This window comes from Aspergillus versicolor (genome assembly GCF_001890125.1).
Source record: "Aspergillus versicolor CBS 583.65 unplaced genomic scaffold ASPVEscaffold_2, whole genome shotgun sequence".
Lineage (NCBI taxonomy): Eukaryota > Fungi > Ascomycota > Eurotiomycetes > Eurotiales > Aspergillaceae > Aspergillus > Aspergillus versicolor.
In genome coordinates this window covers 441,099-461,996 of record NW_024467525.1, presented here as the reverse complement: position 1 = coordinate 461,996, position 20,898 = coordinate 441,099, and the positions used below count along the sequence as shown (strand labels likewise).

Below are 20,898 nucleotides of genomic sequence, written 5' to 3'. Positions count from 1 at the left end.
TGCGCTCTCAAGGTAATTGTGTTTCTCTCTTATCATCTCACCTATTACTCGACAATTCGGCCCTTCAGTCCACGGTAGGGTAAGTACTAAGGAACACAGGCGCCAGGTCGTCTATAGTTCTTCCCCCCCTGAAACTCTTGAAAATCGTTCTTGCCTTGGAAACTAGCACTTTGCTACACTTCTATCGGTTTTAAGAGCAATTTTTCGATTGCCCCCTTCGCTCTACTCTCAGAATCATTCCACCATCGTCACCAGAACTCGACTTACTTCTATATGTCTAGTTAAAGGGTTTACTTCTCAACTTTTATTCTCTTATCGACCTACTGCATTTCGGAATGTATTTCCTGAAACCTCTTATTGCCACCTGGGCGTGTTTGGCCCAAGTCAGTTTGGCAGGTGTGTCGTTCACGAAATGGCCAACTACCGCGTACACTGGAAAGCCATCCACAGTGTACTATCAGGGTGACCCCGACTCTGTAAGTTGTGCAATACCACTTCAAGATTGGAAGTTACTTGTGCTAATAAATTTCCTACTTCAGCCCGCAACAATTACCCTGCGGCAAGGGCCTTCTGGAAACCTCAAAACCCTCAAAGTCCTCACCACGCAGGCAGAAGGAGGCTCGTACACATGGGTCCCTGACGAAGATCTCCCTCCTGGCCCCAACTATGCTTTGCAGATCGAGCAAGATGGCAGTATTAATTACACTGGTCTTCTGAAGATTGCCAATCGACCCGGTCAGAAACATGCAAGGCCGTCAGCTTCCCAGAACACACCTCTTCCATCTGAGAGTACCACTCCTCTCAGTGGTGGGAAAACTGTCCCAAAGGGCAACAATGGCTATCTCCCCGTCCTGAACGGTTCAAGTAATGACACCACCGTTACTTCAAACAAAGGTGCAACCACGGCATCCAATGATGGTGCCACTTCCCGATACATTTCCCCAGAGATGATGCTAGCTGCGTTAGCCGCCATCGCCTATTTTGCTGCTTGAAAATCAGAAGCTACCCAATATTCACAATGTTTTATATTCAGTCCGGTTTTTTTTATAGGACAAGCAGGTTGAGGGTGACAAACGGCGGTGGTAGAGTGTCTGTGGCTACCGTTGTGTATATACTAAAATGGGAGTGGAGCTATTTATACGTGGTTCCAGGCACGGTCTGGCAAGGGATCGAATTGTCACTGCTTTTCAGGGATTTTGTATTGGCTGACAGCCATTGGACTCACCCGGTCGTTCTGCTTTCTTGCTCTTTACCCCTCTGTACGGTTCTTTGCTTTTTGCATCGTTATGTTTCTTAAGTTGCTCCTCTCGCGCTTCCCAAAAGCAAGGGGTTGGAGGACTTCTCTTTACCCTCATTAGTTCAGACTTATCAAGGAAAATGAATTTGATCCTTAATAACGGCATGGCTCCCGGAAATTTCAACTGAGTCAGTACCATGGCGTGCCTGGAAGGAGGGGCCTGGTTTTATTGTTTTGTTGGGTCAGAAGTCATGGTCTGCTTTATTATTAGCGCCCGTCTCCAAGCCTCAGCCCCAAGCACATCCATTATTGTTCAGGTCATTTAATGTGATTGGAGTAGCTATATTTATTTCAAGCTTATTCAGATTTATGCTGCACTCAGCTGCAGTTTATCGTAGCCGCCGCACTGGCCAGTTTCCTCTTTCTCAATCTTTTCCCTTTGGTTTTTAACCCTCCTTTTCCTCTCTCACCAGCATTCTTGTTTTGTATATATTTTCACAATATTGCATAGATTCCTGTTATTTACATCCATCTCTGTATGGATCCAGCCCTAGGTTAGTAGTTCTCAGCCGCGAATGTAAGTTTTCCTATTCAGCCTCTCTCCTGCTTTTCCCACCGCAATTTGATGTCTCGGCAGGATGAGCCAATGCACTCTAAGCATAATGCTAATAACATCATCCTGACAGTAAAATCAAAATAATCATAATTCTCCTGCCGCAGATCCGCTTTTGCCAGGCCCTGCTGTCTCACTTTTGGTATGATTTCAATTTCTCGCGCGCCCATAAAGTTACATTCCATGTTTCCGCTATCGTCCAGTCCTTCATCTCATACCGAGAACTTTTTTGTGTCGGAGGAGTCGGAGTTACTGGCGCGCGATCACTACGTGTACCTTCGTTGTCACCAGCAACTTTAAGGCACCTAATCCCCGGTTCTGCCTATTATCTCCCTATTTTTATCCCCCATTTTGTTGCGCCAAATTGACGGGCCCGTTACCTCTTCCCCATTCTTGATCTTCGCCGCATTCCCCATCATGCCGAGCATAACCCGTTTTGGCCGGGCGAAAAAGTCACCTCAGCCAGACCTCGAGAATGCTAACTCCGCTACCCGAGTGCTAGCTCCATCAGAACCGTTTCGAGCTCCCCGTCTCAGCTTGCTTCATGTCGAAACAGAGTTGAACATGTCACAGCACAATGGTTTGTTCGAGGTGGAGTCTCCCGACCGACAAAAGGGCTCTGGAGTCTCAGAGAATACAACGGGTTGGTCCAACCTTATTACTTTCCCCTTTAGCTCAAAATGACAACTCGCTCATTTATGCCTCCATATTGCCGCAGACACGATTAGTCCGCCGCCGAGCTATAGTAACGGGTCCCCCGATCCTACAAATGGTGATGTGACAACAACAGAATGGTCCTCCGCTGTCGGGCACGCGGCTACTGGGAAATCAGGTCGTGTCATACATAATTTACAGGAGGACATTGCGCGCTTGACCCGTGAATGTAGTGTTTACCGCTCCCGCGCCGAGGAAACCCAACGGATGAACGAAGCTTTCAAGACGCAGGTGCAGAATATGACCGATCGCCTCCAGAACCTCGAACACTCGAATGAAATCAGCCTACACTCACTCTCAAAGAAGGAGAAAAAGATCGAGGAGCTGCGCGCCGAGCTTCAAAGTGAAAGAGATCGACGGCAACAAGCGGACAATGAGAAGGCCAGGTTTCAAGGATTGATGGATGAAGCCCAGGACGATTTTCATAGGAAATGTGCCGAATTACAGGAGATCGCACTTCACCACCAAACTCAGTATGACGTTCTGGCGAAATCCGGGCAGCGTGAACGTGCGGACCAACAGCGCAGGCTGAAAGGCATACGGGACGAATTCGTTGCATTGAGAGAAAAACAGGACCAAACGAACTCGCGGGTAGAGAAGTTGGATACCATTAAGGCACAAAAGGATCGAGAAATTGAAGCCGCACAAAAGGATTTCCAAACTTTATTCAAGCAATATGAGGAATACCGGCGAGCCCACGATGAGGAAGTGAGGGGTTTGATTGAACGAGGCCACCAGGGGGAAGCGAGGTTCAACGCAGCCCTCGCATCCTTGAAAGAAACGGAAGGGCATATGAAATGGGTCTTACAGGTCAAACACGAAGTCGACGGCGCCGAATGATCCGTTGTACCACTCCACAAATACACAAATACCCCAACGCGTCTTAACCAAACGGAGCTTTTCACAACCAAGGACCTAGTATCAACTTGGCCTCCGGTATGTTGGAATTTACCCTGCTAATCTAGCGTCAGCGAAGCATATAAACGACGATTTTAATTCTCCCGTCGCAACGCCCGGTGAGATTATTGTATATTAACAACGGTTTGCCGTGTCTCTCTTCGTTTCATTTCCTGCGGATATCTGGCATGGTTGGAGTTCGGGATTTCTTGATACCCTGGGAAATTAGTATAGACAGGGTGTTTCTTTGTTGCTGCTCAGCATTTGGGACACTCATCACAACGCATTTAGAGCTTAATAGACATCCTATAATCTTGACATTTTGGCATAGCCAGTCCCCACTTTATGAGCTGTTTTTTGGGGAGGAGGCATGGCAACTGGTGGGCCAGCCATGCAGTTCCTATTCACAGACATCGTAAAGATGAAGGTGAGTGACTGGTGCTTCTGGATTACAATCCTCTGCATTTGCTTATAGTTTCTTTTTCTAGGCCGCGGTAGGATGCATATATCGTGTGTTTGCCTTGCCGTCTTCCATTCCACTCTTCCAAAACTGTTTGAATGTCTCACTGGCTCCGTCACCAGTCATTCATGCCATGTTGAAGTTGGTAGTAACATTGCCATAGTGACTAAACTCTGGTGTCCTTCCACAGTCTCTTGTGTCTCCTTCTCTTTCTCCTCTCTTCCCTCCCGTCCTCCCCAGCTCCTTCCTCTTTTTTCCCTTCCTCCTTCTCCCCATTCCCCTACTGTTAACCCCATCACGCCCTCAGAAGAAACAATATTTCCGCTGCTCTCCTCTCGCCTTGGATCTTCTGGGTTGCCTTCTCAAAAAAACTTGGTCTACTGAAAAGTAAGGATTGGCCAATCACGCCCAGTTCCTTCAACAAATACACCCAACGTTAAGGTGCCGGCTTTGAGACTCCTGGCTTTGTTCCACGTGTGTTGGCGTTCTTTCCGAAACTGACGAATTTTGAAGTCATGGATCTCCTGAAGAAACACTTGTCATTTGCATGCATGCACGCCTTCGAGGATATCGGAGTAAGCCACTGTTCAGTATTGTTCGAATTGATAGCCTGCTAACCAAGCCTTGTTTAGGTCCAAGAACTCGAAGAGGAGTTGCAGTATGCTATGTCCCAGGATGTGCTGCTCTGGTTAATTCACTAACAACCCCTGCTCCAGCCGCAAGATTCCGCAAGCAGAGTGTCATTGCGAGTATTCCTGCTCTGAAGATGTAAGGTCTCACTCCCTGCGCATATATAACCAATTTCTGAGCGTTTTTATCCTTTTCGTTCAAGGTACTCGTCATTAAGGGCAAACTTGAAGGGCATATTGTCGCCATCTCTGCTGTGATTTCTTCTTTCATCGAAAAGCAAAAGAGCAAGGACTTGCTGGATGTAAGTTGGGAGCGTCCTTCTATATAGTCCTTAACATACTAACCGGAAGTCTAGACACCCCGCCTTCGCGTGTTGGATCTGCCGTCAGTAGTACAAAATACTTCATCCGCAGTAGATGATCCCCAATGGGTTGGTAATGGAGGCCTCCTGACCCTGGACGATGACACGGGAGCATTCATACCTCACCCTCGGACTCAAATCACCAAACTTTGGCTGTCATCTGTCGGTGGTGTAGGTTGTTTTGCCGCCAATATGTATCAGGAGATGCTTGGAGAAGTTGCAAAAGGTACCGGCACAGATATAACTGTCCTTGACGAGCTAAAAGGTCTACAAGTCTCGGGTGGCAGAGAAACTGATGTAGATGACGCATTAGCAAAGCTTACACGGATTGAAGCCCCTCTGGTACCCAAGGTCGAATCCCTCAAAATTCGCTTTTCTAACACACATTCTAGTTACTTCTTGACAACCCAATCATTGCCAACATTGCAGTTGACCAACTTCAAGAAGATTCTGGATACAGGATTCAGCCATATGCTGCCTTAGGCCCAGTGGCTGTTCGTCGAATTCTCGCCGATCCATCTTTTGGCATCCTAGGTCAAATGTTCGTTACCGTTTTCTATTCCTTCGACGAGGACTATCAAAAGTATATCCCGCCACCGAACCTGGTAGAACCCCCTCTCTGCAACAGTGAAAACGAGAATTCCCGCATTTGGAGTGATTTTTCGTTCCAGCCGTTAGGCAAAGCGGATGATTTTCTGGCATTAGAATCAGTGATGGAAAACAGTCAGGATGAATGTCAGCCATTGCCACTAAAAGACATAACCGGCCATCCCTATCTCTCTCCGGAGAAGGCAAAGCAAGTTAATGAATGGGTCGTACCAGCAGCCTCGATGCTCGACCCATCCACAAGCCAATCACCGGAAAGTGTTGTGTCGCGTCAACTCGAATCCCTATCACAAAGACCTACAGGGCACACCAGTCTCAAGGCACCTGGTATCAAAGTGCGACGACCAGTACAGCCTTCTCAAGTGGATTCGACCTCGAAAACCCAAAGCGTGCCACTTGAAGTTGCCTATTCTGAATCACAGGTAGAACCAAGTGGCAAAATAATATCAAACACACCTCGAAAAAAATGGAAAATGAAATACGAGCCAAATCTGGGTAGCTCTGATGCCCCCCAGTCTTCAGGTATCCAAGTTGAGAAAGATATTGGCAATCGTAAACCCCTCGAGAAACCCGTCATTTCGAATACCCCGAAGCCGGAAGGCACCTCACACGTCCCTATAAAATCCGACTCCACCAAGTACGGTTTGAATATGTGCCCAACAAAAGCGATCAAACCTGACATTGCCCATACGAAGGCCGAAAAAGGTGGTCGAAACAAGCAAATGATAAGAAGCAAACCACCCAAAAAGGATGAACTAATTGACGTACGGACGCCGGTCAATGCGACTCGATTGGACCATCCTCCTCTTCTGTTCAATACACCTGCACTCATCCCCGAACCCTCAATGTCTGTTACTGGAACACCAGAACCTGCTGATGCCTCTGGAAAACGCCCTATAACATCCCTCGGTACACACTTTACTGATCTTGCTGGATTGAACATTGCTGGGGCCACCGATGTTGGCGAATCAACCAGTTCAATGTCAATGCGAGATAGTTCTTCAAGTAAATCTAATTTTCCCGAGCAGGACACGAGACTACAAAAGTTGAAACTTGCATATGATAATCACCTGTCATCAACCGTCTCAAAAAGCTTTGTCAAACCGCGCAAGCGCCGCGGGGATGTCAATAGGTTGCTCGAAAAGCAAGTCATAGATGACTATGAAAGGTCTCAAAGGTCCGAAGCTGAGCAGTCTGTGCGGGAAACAGATAATAGGCAGTACCATCAGATTATGAATCAAAAAGCGGGAAAGCCTGCCCAGAAATCGAAGAGCAAAATAGCATCTGCGGCCAAAAAGCAGGCCACCCTCGAAGACGCTTGGGGCATGCCAAAGCAGAAGAAGCGGCTCGGATCCTCGAAAACGCAGAACCCGTCTATAAAGGGTGATTCTGTGGTTCCAGCAACAACCGAAACGGAGCAAAAAGCGAAGCGAAATGTGGGCGAAGACATTGAGCGCGTGTTTGCGGCAATGAAGCCAATGCTTGAGGCCGCCGAGGCATTTCCCGGCATGCTAGCGCTCGAGGTACAGCTGGGGCTTGTTCTTATCCCGTTTGTTCCCAAAACGTCTGGTGATAAATTAATATCGTTAAGCGAATGGTCAAGAATCTTCCAGCTTCAATCTGGATTGACCGCGCCGAGTACCAAGTTTGTGAACAGACTGACAGCTTGTGGTGCCGAGATTGACCGAATTGTCGACCTCAAAACCTCTAAATCTGTAGGACGATCGCGCTTATTCCAGCAAGAATATAGCGAGTACGAAATTTGCTATGAGTTCCACTGTCGAACAAATGCCAATGAACTGCTCATCATCGCTGTTGATGAACAAGGCGGCTATACAATTCAGACTCCGAAATCGACCATTGGAGCGGTAAATATGCACTTTCCCCGGAAGGTATGGGATGCTAGGGCAGTTCTTTTTGTTCAGAACCGGCATGATTCTCCGGAAGTTGAAGAAGCTGCAAAGTACCTCGCAGACCATATTTGGATCCCGGCTGAAAAGTCTATTCGTGTTCACACCACGCTCCCAAAGGGCAGCAAGATTGCTATCCAAAAGGTGTTCATGAAGCGCTGGACTCGCCATCGGTACTGTCGTACCGACGAAGCCTTGGGCCGTGAGCACAAAGCAAGCGAAGATCACGATATTTTCCTTCAAGTTATGGAGGTCCAAGATCTCTTCATTGGCACCGTAACCCAGGATTTGTCGGAAATGGAGTATATCAGAGCCCGCTATACGAAACCGGAAGAAATGGTCTGCAGGGGTAGAGTTTGGTACGAGCTTTCACTTGTCAGCCCTGCTATCGAGACTATTTTGAAGACCAATATGAACCTCGAGGTTGGTGAGCGCACCGAGGACTGGCGTGGTCCGGATTTGTTTGGAAATACTGCTGCTTTCTTCACTGGACAACCCCCAAGCCCAGTAGCAACGGCAATCGGCTCTGCTGGAATCGCTGAACTGTGCCAAATTGCAAAGGAAGTTGTACACAAGATGGACGGAGTTGGAACCTGTAATCGTGGCCCAATGAGCGCCGAAACGCAGCGGGTTCCCGTGATTAACAGCCAAGGGAACAAGGGTTGGAGTCATGAAGATCTCGAGAGTGCCAAAGAGGTGGAAAGCGTAGTTGCAAGAATGAACGAAGGTCCAATGGATGTTGCAGTCATCAAAAGAGAGCAGGCAGAAAGGGGATTTTGGTAGCCTGCGCTTACGATTTGTTTGAGATGGAGAGACAGCTCGACCATAGTTCTAATTCTGAGGATCTAGTGAATGAGGAATACACCATCTGCCGTTGCGAAAATCAACTATTCCTTTTAAATAAAGCCTGATAACGATATAGGTATATAAGTATGTATAAATTTCTGTGCCCCTATAATCTGCTGCCGCAACAAACACCGCTGAAAGGCGTTGCAGCAAAATGACAACAGCGCTCTAAGCATTTGTTCCAGGAACGATCTTTCTTTCTTTCTTTCTTTCTTTCTTTCTTTCTTTCTTTCTTTCTTTCTTTCTTTCTTTCTTTTGTTTAAACGCACATGGTCCACGCTCAATCATCATCCTCGTCCACAGCATCAACCCCCCTCAACCAAGCCCCCCTGGCATCAACAGCAGCCTTCCGTACATCACGCTTTGGGTCATCAAGAACAGACCCCAAAGCTCGAAGCACCTGGTTCCGCACCGGTAGAAGAGGCGACGCTTTCCCGCTCTTTGCAATAGCAGGAGCACCCTCCGCATTGGGCGGTTGCGCCAGTAAGAACAAGCATCTGAGCGCGTCAACACGAAGTCGTGGTGGGTTTATCTTTACATCTTCTCCATCGCTGGTAGACTTGTGCTCGGCTGTCTTGAGGAGCCTCGAAACAAGGCTTTGAACGTGTCCGCATTCGTCTATGACTGTGACACCACTCTCGCGGATTATGATGGCAAGCGTCTGCAGCGTTGCGGCTCGGACAGCTTGGGAACCTGCTGTTTGGAGATCAAGGGATTGTAAGAGAAGTGGGAGGAGGGTGGGAAGCTCGGGCATGACGAGGGTGGCGGAGATGGTTGATAAGATTCCTGAGAGGGCTGTTAGGTGTGCGGGCTTGATGTGTCCTGTTGTCGATGCCACCGCAGTAGTATCGGCGTTGTTTGTGACGTTTATTTCACGAATCTTGGAAGAGATAAGTGGGATTAGTGTTGTGAAGACGCGCTGTTTTGCCAGGAGGCGGATGTTGGCGCCGTTTGTGGTGGAGAGGACGTCGTCATCTTTGAGAAGGATGCCAAACCCGCGGGAAGCTGTTGTGCTTGTTTTTTCAGAGGGAGAAGACAGGAGGGCTAAAAGGGAAGTCAGTATTTGGGTTGTTGTAGGAGCGAGCCTGAGAATGAGGGCCTTGGAGAGCCAGAATATCGTCTTGATAACACCTGGGCTTTGAGACTCTGTGGCGGCGATTTCAGCAGGGAGAAGGGAGTCGAGTAAACTGGTTGCCACCCCAAGCTCTGGTTTGAGAAGGAACTTGTTCACTAGGAGTGCAACATGGCGAAGGATAGCGATCTGGGTTGGTGGTTCGGCTTCGTTTACCGAGAGCTTCACGGTGTTTGAGAGAAGCTCGGAAATCCCATGAGGTAGAGTAGAGTCTGCTGGTAGACCGGCCAGGAGGTAAGTCGACAGGATCATTGAGCGTCGCTGGTCGGCTGACGATTGCGCGAATGGGACAGGCTGGAAGTCACCAGGAGAAGCGAATAAAGTGTAAATGTTTTTCGTAACTTCATCCTGTTTTGATCTTGGAAGGGCTCTCACTATAATGTTACATAGCCTTCCCAAAATGTCCAGAACCGTAGGATCGCACAGGACGTTATTGACTGCTTTAGCTGAAGCTGCTGCGGCTGCGCACTGGCACATAGCAACCACTATTTTGTCATAATACATATCCAGACTCGAGTCGCCTTCCAGTTTCCTCTGGTTCATAACATAGAAGATCGTCAAGAGGATCGCTCTTGGATAGGCAGCAGATCCTGCCTGTTCCTTCTGCAGCAGTAGCGACAATTTAGTTAGCAGTCGGCGTACCAATGTCTCGAAAATGGCCTTCTCAACGCTTATCTGTGCCAAAGTTTCGAGAGTCGGAAGGTAGTTGGCTTCCGTCCCTTCATCAAAGTCAGGGAGCGTTGCCAGGAAGGCTGGAAAAGTAATGTCCATTATTAGCCGTGGCTGATACTTTGAGATTTCAGCCAGCGCGGCGATGGCTTCCTTTTTCAAGTCATCGCGCTCGATTGACTCTTCTTTTAAGAGAATCTCGTTGAGATATTGCACAAATAAACCAATCTCGGAATAATGGAAGTAGTCGCGCAAGGCTGACAGGCGCAGGAAGCCTCTTAAAGCAGAGATACGGAAGGAAACCTCTTCTTTAACTGTGCCCATCAAGGCCTGACCGAATATTTCCGAGAATTGGTCTTTGAACTCAATTAGAGGATTCTCAGCAGATACGTCAGGATCTATCGTTTTCCAGTCCCCGAATACTGCGATTGCGGATTCGAAGAGTAATGTTAATGTTTCCAGAAGGGCACGCTGTTTTGTGATCCCGTCGGCTCCCTGGTAAAGTGTCAAGAGAGGCGCAACGACAACCTGCACAATGAGGGCGAAGGAGGCTGCAGAAGCCTCGGATACGGCTTTTAGAATCTGCTGAGCGGGTTTGGCCTGTTTTTGCTGTGGCTCTCGCAACTGCTCATTACATTCTTTAGTTATCGGCTGTAGGTACTGAGCCAGAGGCAGCTGATCCGATATTTCCGTCACGCCCTCCGACAAACGTTTCGCTATATCATGCAAAGCCTTAAGTGAAAGTTCAGATAGAAATTCTTCTTGGGCGTTCAAGATCTCAAACTTCAGAGTCTCCCATATCGTGATTGAATATGTTGACACGGTATCCGCGTTATATGAATCGATACAGGCGATTAACGCGTTGAGTGCATCTTTCTGTAAACTTATTAGAGCGCAATCGATGAAAACACGGGGTACATAACAATAGAATACCTTAACATTCGGGGAAGTTGAATCCAGCTTATCCAACAATGACGGGATAGCATGTGGAGCGAAGTGACTCGTCGAAGAAATGCAGTCCTGCAAGCGGTCTTTCAAATCTTGTGCGGTGATCCCATAGGGATCATTTGGCGGTGGCCTGAATGTGATAGGAAAGTAGTTGTAGACAGAATCAAACAAAACCTTTCTTAGTTAGTTGCTATGTCAAGACCATTGGAATTAGAAAAAGAAAGCCTACCTCGACATGGTTTGAAATGTCCCATTCAACCATGATCACCTTCAAAATAGAAAAAACCAGCATAAGATTGCGTGGGTCCTTCTCGCCTGTCATGAGATCAACTGTCCCAACAAGAGATGTATCGCCCATTTCGTGCAAGACTAGCCAGTTAGCATAGGAATGCAGCAAAGTGACGTCGCGACGTACCGGCTCGGTGATTGGACATGAGTTCATTTAGCAACTGGTAAACCTGGAATCTTTGCGATTGAGCACGAGATTGCAGGGAACTAAAGTTCGCAAAAAGTCTGTATACCGCACATTAGTCCTTGTCGCTCCAGGCGCGGGGTTATATGGGCCATTGGCCGCCATCCGCACAGAAGACAGAATAGAGAGCACTTACGCCATCGCCAATTCCGCGGCCATGCTCTTTGTAAACCTATCCGACTTCTGTAATGTCTCGAGTCCAGCGATAGCACCTCCATCTTCAATACGGTCACAAAAGAACGTCGTCAGGACCTGAACTTGTTGTCTCGTGAGGAACTTCGCAGGAAGGGATTTAATCACTGCGGTCAGGAACGAAACGGCCTTGCCCCGGAGGAGTGGATCCTCGTCATTGATATATTCTCCTAGCGACTGTACGATTTCAACGAGGGTCGTCTTCTTGCTCTCCACATCTATGCCACAGGGCATTAGCGCACGGCGCCCCCAGTATCAGTTCGTGGAGGGGTATTACCTTGAGCAACTCGCTCGGCAATCTGTCTAGCTTCCTGTTTATCATGGTCAACGACCAGCATGAACGTCTGCAAGGCCGACATTTTCACGATCAACCTTAGCAACGACGCGCAGGAGCAATTGAAACACCCATGATGCTTTTTGTGGTCTCCAAAGGCCCTTATCGATATGTCACGTGCAATATCCCACTTTCAGTGCTCCGCGGAATCACGTGGGGGTAGTCGCATGGCGAAGGGGGTGTTGCGTCATGGAATTCGCTCATCGAGCAGATCGAGCTGAACAAGAAGGGCTGACAAGACGTCAGTTTCCCAGAAAGTCAACTTAACATGCGGCATTTCTCAACTACAGTGACCTTTATTTTCCTCGTCTTATACTGTACAGTATCGGAGGCGTGGGGTTTACCATCTCTCTCTTTACGGAAACGTATTCCGCAACCACTACTTAACAAGCCCCGTACAGGCCACGAGCGAAGCTTAGAGGGCCTTGACGGTATCAGAGAGTGGCTCAGCCATCAAGAACCACTAAGCGGAGCTGCACTCGAACACTCCGAGGGAGATCTCAAGATGCAAAGTGGTAGCCATGAACCCGTTATATCTGATGTCCTGCCCAAGACCCGCGGTATCAATATCTTCTCGTCGCTCACTCGACAGTTTGAGTCCGTGGAAGGCCGCTTGAATGACTCGTCGCGGAGTGTAACAGTCCTGGCGCCTCGCAATAGCGCTATCCAAGACCTCCCTCGCAAACCTTGGGAAAACCCTGAGGATTACGAGAAATTTGGAGAGATAAAAGCGTATGAAGGCGATGAAGGACAAGATCGGGCCAAGCACAACCTAGAACGGTTTGTCTCAGCTCATATTGTTTTGCAGAGTCCATGGAAAGAGGGGGAGGAAGCGGAGACCCTTGGGGGGGATAAGCTAAAGTGGAAGAAAGATGGAGATAGGATATATGTGAGCATCCCTTTGTTTTCTTCTATTTGTGGTTTAGTGGTCAATGTTCACATGCTGACTGACATCTCTAAGATCGAGCCAAGTGGTATTCAAGTTGAAACTATCGCAGAACAAGTCTCGAATGGTGAGGTGTGGACACTGAACGGTGTTCTCAACTATTCCCGCTGATGGGTGTGCAATGGAGTATGTGACTATATGAAATGGCTATGGAAGTAATTCTTGCCTATATATCGCTTCCAATCATTCTGTACATCTGGCTAGTAGTCTGGCATAGTTGTATAACCGTAATTTTCTATATCCTTTATTATTTCGCACCAAGTCAAAACTGCGTCAAACCACACGGCACCACGTTCAGTGAAGGCAGGACTTAAATAAAAAGTTGGAAACATGCTGGGGGTCTCGTCCCAGTCCACTATTGAGCAGCACCATACTTGCGCAGAACTCTCTCCTCAATGCCGTCAAGAATACAGAAATGTTCCACTACCTCCAGGTTCTCTGCTTCGTTTACATACAACTTATGCGGATCCTGTCCAGGTTGGAATGGGTTTGCTTGGGCAGCGGGGTTCATTTGACCCATTTGCTGGGCCATTTGGTTGGCAGCTAATCGGTAAATTAGCCAAAAACGTCCATACCCCGCAAAAAAGGAGGATAGAACAAGGAAAAGAAAAGAACTAACCATTATCACTGCCCAGAATAAATCCGAAAACAGACTGCAGACCGAACAAATTCAGGAAGTACCATGATAAACTCGACACCCATCTCACATCTAAGTCACGAGTCATGACACCAGATTGCAACATCGACTTGAAGCGGACTGTGAGAGGAAATGGAAGTTTCACTGGGCAGGCCCTGTTAGCACCCGTTACATGCCGCAGAGGAAAGGAAACAACTTACAGATAACAAACCCTGAAAAGAACGCATTGATCCAGCTCATTATCAATGTCTGGGGGATCATCATCATCATATTTCCTTTCATCATGCCCATCATGCCTTCCATAGCCGCAGGATCCGACATGGGATTGGCGGGGGGTTGTCCGCGGTTCTCGGGGTCCTTGAGAAACTCGCCATTCTGGAAGCCAGTAACGAGGTAATTCTTCCGCATTTCAAAGGCCTCTTTCGACAGCACGGCGGAGGCGTGGTTACGTAAATTGACGGCGCGAAAAAGGGTGAGACGTTCGCGGGACTCGGCCAGGGTTGAGGCAGGCTTTGGGGGAGTGTTCATCAAGACAGTAGCATAGTGGCGTAGCATACCAGTCAAGATCTATTTAATATGTCAGGAATAGGCGATTCATAAATATAGAAGTGAGACTTACCATGACAACAGTAATAGGAATCAAGATCCAGTAGCTGCGCGTTTCAAGTCAGTTTCCCCTTTGATGATGCGCAATTGTGAAAACAGGAAGAGAAAAGTACGCACAATAGAGCTGGATCCCTAAGGATCGTCTGCTCTACACCTTGCAAAGCCATGTTGGATAGACGGGGTGGCGACCTGGAGTGCAAGCTATAGCTGGTGATGTCGAGAAGCCGCCGGGGCTTTGGATCCCCACAAGAACTGACAAGGCGGCGGGCGCGGGAATCGCATACTGCCGCTTTAGCTCCGAAAGGGACAGCTCGCCGGAACTCCATACATCAGCTGCAAAAATACCACGTCGCAAGTAACTTCTATTCCCTTCGATATCTATTCGTGGATTCTTTTTTGAGCTCTTCTGTATACTACCTCAAAAACTGCAGAATTTACGATGGCTTCAGCAGCGGCACCCAAGGTGCCTGTTTACTCTTCTAATGGTAAGCTTGCGATTCCCCACGTCTAAAATAATATCTAGTCCAATATTCAACAGGCGCAGCCGAGTGTCTACGTCTATGCTAACTGCCTTGGATTACAATAGACCTCAAGTCAACAACAGATGATGCCCTAGTTCCCTACCTATCAACCCTCCCACAACCCTATACATTCAAGCAAGACCACTTCAAGACAACTGTCCGTTTTGTCGTGGGATATAGCGCTGTCGCAATTGCTGCATTCACGTTCTATGCAGACCGCAAACTAGGCTGGGAAGCGACACAGTCGCCATGGATCATTGCCGCCGTGACCTCGTACTTCATCCTGAACTCGATTCTCACTTACTGGATTTGGGCGGTTGAGGCCAGCGAAGTCTTCCGGGGGAAGCGCGGCTCTGGTGAGACGGTATGTGCCACCTCTTCTTTCCCATTCTCATTAAATTGGAGGGGCCGGGTTCGTTTGTGTTCTCTCTGTTAGAACCTGGGCTAATGCGAAGACGCCACGGCAATAGATATCGATTCGCTCGTCCGTTAAGAAACACACGCCGCTTTACAAGCTACGGGTCCAGTATAAATCGTCCTCAAATACCATTCTTGAGGATAAGGAGATCGAGGCACCTTTCACAGCTTGGTTTTCTGCGGACGGTACCTTTCACCCGGACCCTTTGCGCAAGTGGCTTGCCAAGGAGATTAAGGTGTTAGGGCTGGCTGCTCAGGAAACTGAAAAGAAGACTGGTGGTGTAGCTAGTGTTGTGGGAGTGGAGGATTCTGGCAGCAACGGAGACAAGAGTGGGAAAAGGCGGAAGTAACTGAACACCCGCTGCGGCACGGCAAATAGGCGCTTCTCTGGTATCGAAATTGCAGGGCCCCCGGTTTGTTCTTGTTCCCGGGTGCAGCCATACTACTTTCGGGATCAAACGTATATTGTTGGGCAAGTCTTCGGAATTACCATAACCGTTACTGTACTCAAAGGGTCGGTTCCTATCTGCGAACATTGATATCTTTCACGCTCTAGTCTAGGATATCAGAATGACAAACGAAATCTATACAAATGTAAGGAGATGAAAGCTTAGCATAATGAACAAGGGAAAACTCTATTTGAATACGCTTTATAACATGTTTAAGCCTGTTGGCTCAGGCAGTCCAAGAAACAATTTTTTCTATGAAGAAGCCTCCAGGGTCCCAGGTCGCTCGGTTGCGGCAGCGGGCTTGATATCATCCATCCTCTTGTTCTGGATGAGTCTCTGTTGGGACATTGTTAGATCCTCGGAGCCTCTGTACCATCTTGGGGCCTGTAACTTACCAGTAAGTTTCTGAGCAGAACAACGATGGTGACCTTTCCAATTGACGGCACGAAAAGAGAGGCCTTCTGCTTCACTTCAGGACCAAAGTTCTGTTCAAAGTTGCATCAGCATACTGCATTTAGCAACCAATCAGGCAAGCCTACCTTTTCACTCGAGAAGTTGATGCACACGGCACCGTCCCTCAACAGGCTAGTGTCGAACTTGTACTTGTCCCCAGGCACACCAGAGATGACGGTGTCACACAATGGAACGATATCCTTCAGCTCCTTGCCTTCTACTTCCTCCACATCGTGTCTGCCCTTCTTCAATCCCTCTCCTCTGTAGAACTTTTGGATGCCAGTGATATCGACACTGTACACGCAAGCGCCATCGTTCGCCAATAGAGCAGCAAGCGGTCGGCCGACAACCTCGGAGCGGTTGACAACACAAATTGTGTGGCCGTGCAGCCGGTTTCCATAGGGCAGGATTGTATTGTAGATGTTTAAGTATTCCAGAATCTTAATGATCGCAAGAGGAGTGCAGGGAAGAAGGCACTTCTGACGCTTGGTCTCCGGATCGAGGAAGCGAATGTTCTGGTACATGTTGAAAATATAGCGGTGGCTAAGACCCTCTACATCCTTGGATACGTCCACGATCTGCTGCAGGTACTGGTCTTGACGGTTGTTGAAGATGGGGTAGTATACTATGATGCCGTCAACTTCAGGATCGACATTGGCGGCCAAAATTGCTTCTTCGAGAGCATCGCGGTGCACTTCGCGGAGAGAGTAGCGGAAACCACTGTATCAGAAGATAGTTCTACGTTAGCTACGATTTGTATAACGAGGATAGCGCCCGGGGCGCAAGTTATCCATGAAAGTTCGAAGCATGATCCAAGGCCAATTGCAAGGTAGAACAAGATACGAAAGAATGCTCACTTTTCATGACATGTCTTCTCAGTCCATTGCGCATACATCAGTGCCGCGGGGTCACTGTTCGCCAGGAATCCGACCAGGTGAGGCGGCTTCTCTAGGGTCTTCACGCCCTCGGTAACTTCCTCAAGCAAGCCATTGGCAACATGCTTTGAGAGCATAACCTTGCAAGAGGTCGGAGCTGGTTCTGTAGAGGTATCCATTGTTGTGTACAGGCAGGTAATCGATGTCAGAGACAAGAAATCTGGGAATGAGTCAATGCCGTTCGTTCCCTCTGACACAAGGGAGGGGCCTTGAAAATTTAGTACCGAAAGTCCCATTCGCTTATCGATAAACTATTATCCCGCATTCAGTCAGCCACCCTACCTCTCTGTGACCTCATCACACTTCAACCGGAGCATTGAATTATTTACATAGGGCCGTTTTTGTCTGAGTCTTTTGCTGATATACGTACTTGATATATCAATTTGGTTGTTCCCATAAGCGCAAGGAAACCACGTTTGGGCCATTATACTCGAAGGAAGGCAATTTCCTGTCAAAGACCAAACGTAACTAAAAGTATAGGAACACGCGTTCCAGCACAGTTTTGAAACATCTCAAGTTTGAGCATAGTTGGGAGAATTCTCTGAGTGTCAGTCTGTATTTTTTCTGAAGGTGTTGGCAGGGTCGGATCACGCATTTTATAGATATTGTTACCATGGAAAAAATCGCGAAAAAAAATCACGTTATTGCGAGATATGAAAATATAGAAACAAAGGAAATCATATTCGAGTGCATATATGTAGACAAAGGAATCCTAGCCGGGAACCAACCGAAGAGTATGCAACTCCTTTTGCCATGGACTCGCGAACCCACTCGGTTGTTCTGTCCGATACTGCCCTCTGCCGCGCAAAAACATCTAAACGTACAGGATATTATTTCATCTTTTCAGCCTTATGCTCAGTCCACCGCTCCCTTTGTGCCTTCACAGCTACAGATATACTAGGGCGTTTCGACCCGTCCATCCCGAAGCCTTGGTGAAGAGAAAAACAAAACAGTGGAGTCAATTGTACAAGCTATCTTGTCTATACACACAGAGTCAGGAAATGAAACAATACATGGCAGGCTAATCAACAATTCTGTCGCTTGCTCACCTATGCGTTGAAAGACTTGTTGAAGCTGGAGATGGTCTCCTTCAGCTTAGCCTCAAGCTCCTTGCTGACCTGTCCCTCCTTCTCGATGGACTCCTGGATCTCAGGCTGGTTGCTCTTGATGTGAGCAAGGAAGTCAGCCTCCCACTGGAGGATCTTCTCAACAGGGATGTTGTCGAGGTAACCGTTGACACCAGCGAAGATGAGGGGGACCATGTCCGAAACAGCCATGGGGGAGTACTGCTTCTGCTTAAGCAGCTCAGTGAGACGCTGACCACGGGCGAGGGTCTGCTTGGTGGAGGCATCAAGATCGGAACCGAACTGAGCGAAGGCAGCAACCTCACGGTACTGAGCCAAGAAGAGCTTCAGGGAACCAGCGACCTGCTTCATAGCCTTGACCTGGGCAGCGGAACCGACACGGGAGACGGAAAGACCGACGTTAATGGCGGGGCGGATACCCTTATAGAAAAGCTCGGCTTCCAAGAAGATCTGACCGTCGGTAATGGAGATGACGTTGGTAGGAATGTAGGCAGAGACATCACCACCCTGGGTCTCGATGACGGGAAGAGCAGTGAGGGAGCCACCACCGTGCTTCTCGTTCATCTTGGCTGCACGCTCGAGGAGACGAGAGTGGAGGTAGAAAACGTCACCGGGGTAGGCCTCACGACCAGGGGGACGACGGAGCAGCAGAGACATCTGACGGTAGGCGACGGCCTGCTTGGACAGGTCATCGTAAACGATGACGGCGTGCTTTCCAGAGTCTCTGAAGGATTCTCCGATGGCACTTCAGGTTTTTTTGGATCAGTACATGGTCGATTAAGAGATTCAAGGTGCGTGGCAACTTACCAGCCAGTGAAGGGAGCAAGGTATTGGAGGGGAGCAGCCTCGGAGGCGGTAGCGGCAACGACGATAGAGTACTTCATGGCGTCGTTCTCCTCAAGAGTCTTGACGAGCTGGGCAACGGTAGAGCGCTTCTGACCAACAGCAACGTAGATACAGTACAGCTTCTGGCTCTCATCGCTGCTGGTGTTGTTCCAACGCTTCTGGTTGAGGATGGTATCAAGAGCGACAGCGGTCTTACCGGTCTGACGGTCACCAATGATCAACTCACGCTGGCCACGGCCAATGGGCACCATGGAGTCGACACACTTCATACCAGTCTGTACGGGCTGGTTGACGGAACGACGGGGAAGGATACCAGGAGCCTTGAGCTGAGCACGGCTCTTGGCCTTAGCGTTCAGGGGACCCTTGCCATCAATGGGGTTACCAAGAGCGTCAACGACACGGCCGAGAAGCTCAGGGCCGACGGGGACATCGACCTAGTTGTTTGTTAGTGTATTTGAACATCACGGATATCGATATCAGTGATATCAATGGGTATGACATACAATCTCTCCGGTACGCTTGACGGTTTCACCCTCCTTGACGAGACGGTCGGAACCGAACAACACAACACCGACTTGGCCGGCTTCAAGGTTCATGCACATACCCTTGACACCAGAAGCGAACCTGTTGGATAGTTAGCCTTATTAACGGTAAAATAAGTAATGTGGGTATCCGTACTCAACCAGCTCCTCAGCCTGGACGTTGGTCATACCGTGAACACGGGCAATACCGTCACTATTTGATTAAAATCGAGTCAGCTAATGATGCTCTAAGATATTGTTGCGGATTCCAGACGGTTTGCGGTGTTTTTTCAGCGATATCGCAGCCGACACCAAAATTTTCATCCGGTAAAAGCGACAACGTACCCGACGGAAAGGACACGTCCAGTCTCAGCAAGACCGGATTCCTCCTGAACACCACGGATTCTCTGCTCGAGGATGGAAGAGACCTCGGTGGGCGAAGCCTTGGCCTCAGCGGCATAGGTACGGACCTGCTTGGAGGCAGCAGAGAGGGGGCCGGGAACAGCCGCGCGAACCTGTTGACCGAAGCAAACTCTGTTAGCTTCGACGAAGCGCAACCACAACGCGTGAATGTGTTATAGAACGGAGGGTAATGCCGAGAGATGCGATTGCCATTCTCATTGAGATGACTTTCGGATGGGAAACGGGCAAATTGAGTCGTCGTCGTCGACCTCGACAGGGATAGAACTCACCGAGGCGACTCTGCCAGTGGCAGAGGCAGCCGCGACGGCGCGGCTAGACTGCCGCAGAGCGTTCCTGAACATTGTGAAAAGGGTTCAGAGGAGAGGGAGAAAGGTTTCTCTGAAGAAGAGATGTAATTGGGGGAAGAGGTGAGAGGAGAGGAGGAGTGTGGATGGATGGAAGGAGAGCTTTGTCGTCGGGGTTGGGAGGATTCTCAGGACTGGGACTAAGCCTATTTTTGCCGAGTGCCCAGCAACCTCCGAACCCGCCCTAGTGCGCTCACGGGACACCCCAAGAAAATGACTTCCAACGGGTCGAGCTACGATACAACCACATGGCTCTTTTTAAATTATTAATTTTTTCAGAAAGTTATTCTAACTCTATTTATCGAGGAACTTTTCTACGCAGACTTTCCCAAATACTTGGGGTGTTCTCGTTGCTGGTCGGGAGGTTTCCCGGGCCGGACAGCTGGCAGTCCCAGTTTTTCCCTTCTGGTCACCGTGTTTGTATTTTTCGGATCGCCGGATATTCATCGTAACAGCTTAGTCATTTCCTCCGCTCCTGCAACCACGGCAATAGGCAATGAAGAGCACGGACGACAAACAACAATTAGGAGCAGCATTTCTCAAAAGTGAAGTCCAATATTAATATTCTATTACTATAAATACGATCGCTTCTTGAGGTGTTGAATAGGACCCTCTTGGTTGGTTTCCGTCACTCGATTATTGCTTCCCCCATTCTCGAGTCCTTCCCTCGGGTCCTTCCACCTAAGTTTCATTT

The 20,898-nt window shown here is 48.6% G+C and overlaps 9 protein-coding genes across 9 annotated transcripts; 5 read left to right on the top strand and 4 right to left on the bottom strand.

Moving 5' to 3' along the window:
- Positions 1-335: 335 nt before the first annotated feature.
- ASPVEDRAFT_79555 (GPI anchored serine-threonine rich family protein) lies at positions 336-992 on the top strand (the record flags this gene model as incomplete). The annotated part of the gene is made up of 2 exons (XM_040816711.1): positions 336-476; positions 540-992. 2 exons carry the CDS (start codon positions 336-338, stop codon positions 990-992), a joined length of 594 nt encoding a protein of 197 aa, XP_040663637.1.
- Positions 993-2,267: 1,275 nt separating this feature from the next.
- Positions 2,268-3,404, top strand: ASPVEDRAFT_49791 (uncharacterized protein; the record flags this gene model as incomplete). The annotated part of the gene is made up of 2 exons (XM_040814219.1): positions 2,268-2,493; positions 2,569-3,404. 2 exons carry the CDS (start codon positions 2,268-2,270, stop codon positions 3,402-3,404), a joined length of 1,062 nt encoding a protein of 353 aa, XP_040663636.1.
- A 1,032-nt stretch (positions 3,405-4,436) lies between these two features.
- Positions 4,437-8,211, top strand: ASPVEDRAFT_68575 (uncharacterized protein; the record flags this gene model as incomplete). Its single annotated transcript, XM_040815994.1, has 6 exons — positions 4,437-4,496; positions 4,554-4,579; positions 4,638-4,689; positions 4,754-4,852; positions 4,907-5,254; positions 5,305-8,211. The coding sequence occupies 6 exons, from the start codon at positions 4,437-4,439 to the stop codon at positions 8,209-8,211; spliced, it is 3,492 nt and encodes a 1,163-aa protein (XP_040663635.1).
- A 343-nt stretch (positions 8,212-8,554) lies between these two features.
- On the bottom strand, positions 8,555-12,046 carry ASPVEDRAFT_24795 (MET18/MMS19 family protein; the record flags this gene model as incomplete). Its single annotated transcript, XM_040809702.1, has 6 exons — positions 8,555-10,951; positions 11,009-11,197; positions 11,253-11,392; positions 11,439-11,536; positions 11,632-11,905; positions 11,965-12,046. 6 exons carry the CDS (start codon positions 12,044-12,046, stop codon positions 8,555-8,557), a joined length of 3,180 nt encoding a protein of 1,059 aa, XP_040663634.1.
- Positions 12,047-12,289: 243 nt separating this feature from the next.
- Positions 12,290-13,078, top strand: ASPVEDRAFT_123244 (uncharacterized protein; the record flags this gene model as incomplete). Its single annotated transcript, XM_040806060.1, has 2 exons — positions 12,290-12,910; positions 12,983-13,078. 2 exons carry the CDS (start codon positions 12,290-12,292, stop codon positions 13,076-13,078), a joined length of 717 nt encoding a protein of 238 aa, XP_040663633.1.
- Positions 13,079-13,322: 244 nt separating this feature from the next.
- Positions 13,323-14,377, bottom strand: ASPVEDRAFT_79550 (ER membrane complex subunit EMC3; the record flags this gene model as incomplete). Its single annotated transcript, XM_040816710.1, has 5 exons — positions 13,323-13,510; positions 13,587-13,748; positions 13,805-14,171; positions 14,224-14,257; positions 14,328-14,377. The coding sequence occupies 5 exons, from the start codon at positions 14,375-14,377 to the stop codon at positions 13,323-13,325; spliced, it is 801 nt and encodes a 266-aa protein (XP_040663632.1).
- A 272-nt stretch (positions 14,378-14,649) lies between these two features.
- ASPVEDRAFT_79549 (signal peptidase complex subunit 2) lies at positions 14,650-15,498 on the top strand (the record flags this gene model as incomplete). Its single annotated transcript, XM_040816709.1, has 3 exons — positions 14,650-14,695; positions 14,797-15,095; positions 15,202-15,498. The coding sequence occupies 3 exons, from the start codon at positions 14,650-14,652 to the stop codon at positions 15,496-15,498; spliced, it is 642 nt and encodes a 213-aa protein (XP_040663631.1).
- A 351-nt stretch (positions 15,499-15,849) lies between these two features.
- Positions 15,850-17,104, bottom strand: ASPVEDRAFT_24791 (methylenetetrahydrofolate dehydrogenase (NAD(+)); the record flags this gene model as incomplete). Its single annotated transcript, XM_040809701.1, has 4 exons — positions 15,850-15,933; positions 15,993-16,082; positions 16,137-16,770; positions 16,908-17,104. The coding sequence occupies 4 exons, from the start codon at positions 17,102-17,104 to the stop codon at positions 15,850-15,852; spliced, it is 1,005 nt and encodes a 334-aa protein (XP_040663630.1).
- A 781-nt stretch (positions 17,105-17,885) lies between these two features.
- ASPVEDRAFT_37317 (F1F0 ATP synthase subunit alpha) lies at positions 17,886-20,587 on the bottom strand. The gene is made up of 7 exons (XM_040811438.1): positions 20,130-20,587; positions 19,783-19,952; positions 19,595-19,651; positions 19,420-19,540; positions 18,878-19,350; positions 18,035-18,815; positions 17,886-17,965 (listed from the first exon to the last, which is right to left on the bottom strand). Exons 1-6 carry the CDS (start codon positions 20,199-20,201, stop codon positions 18,035-18,037), a joined length of 1,674 nt encoding a protein of 557 aa, XP_040663629.1. The 5' UTR covers positions 20,202-20,587; the 3' UTR covers positions 17,886-17,965.
- Between the last annotated feature and the right edge of the window lie 311 nt (positions 20,588-20,898).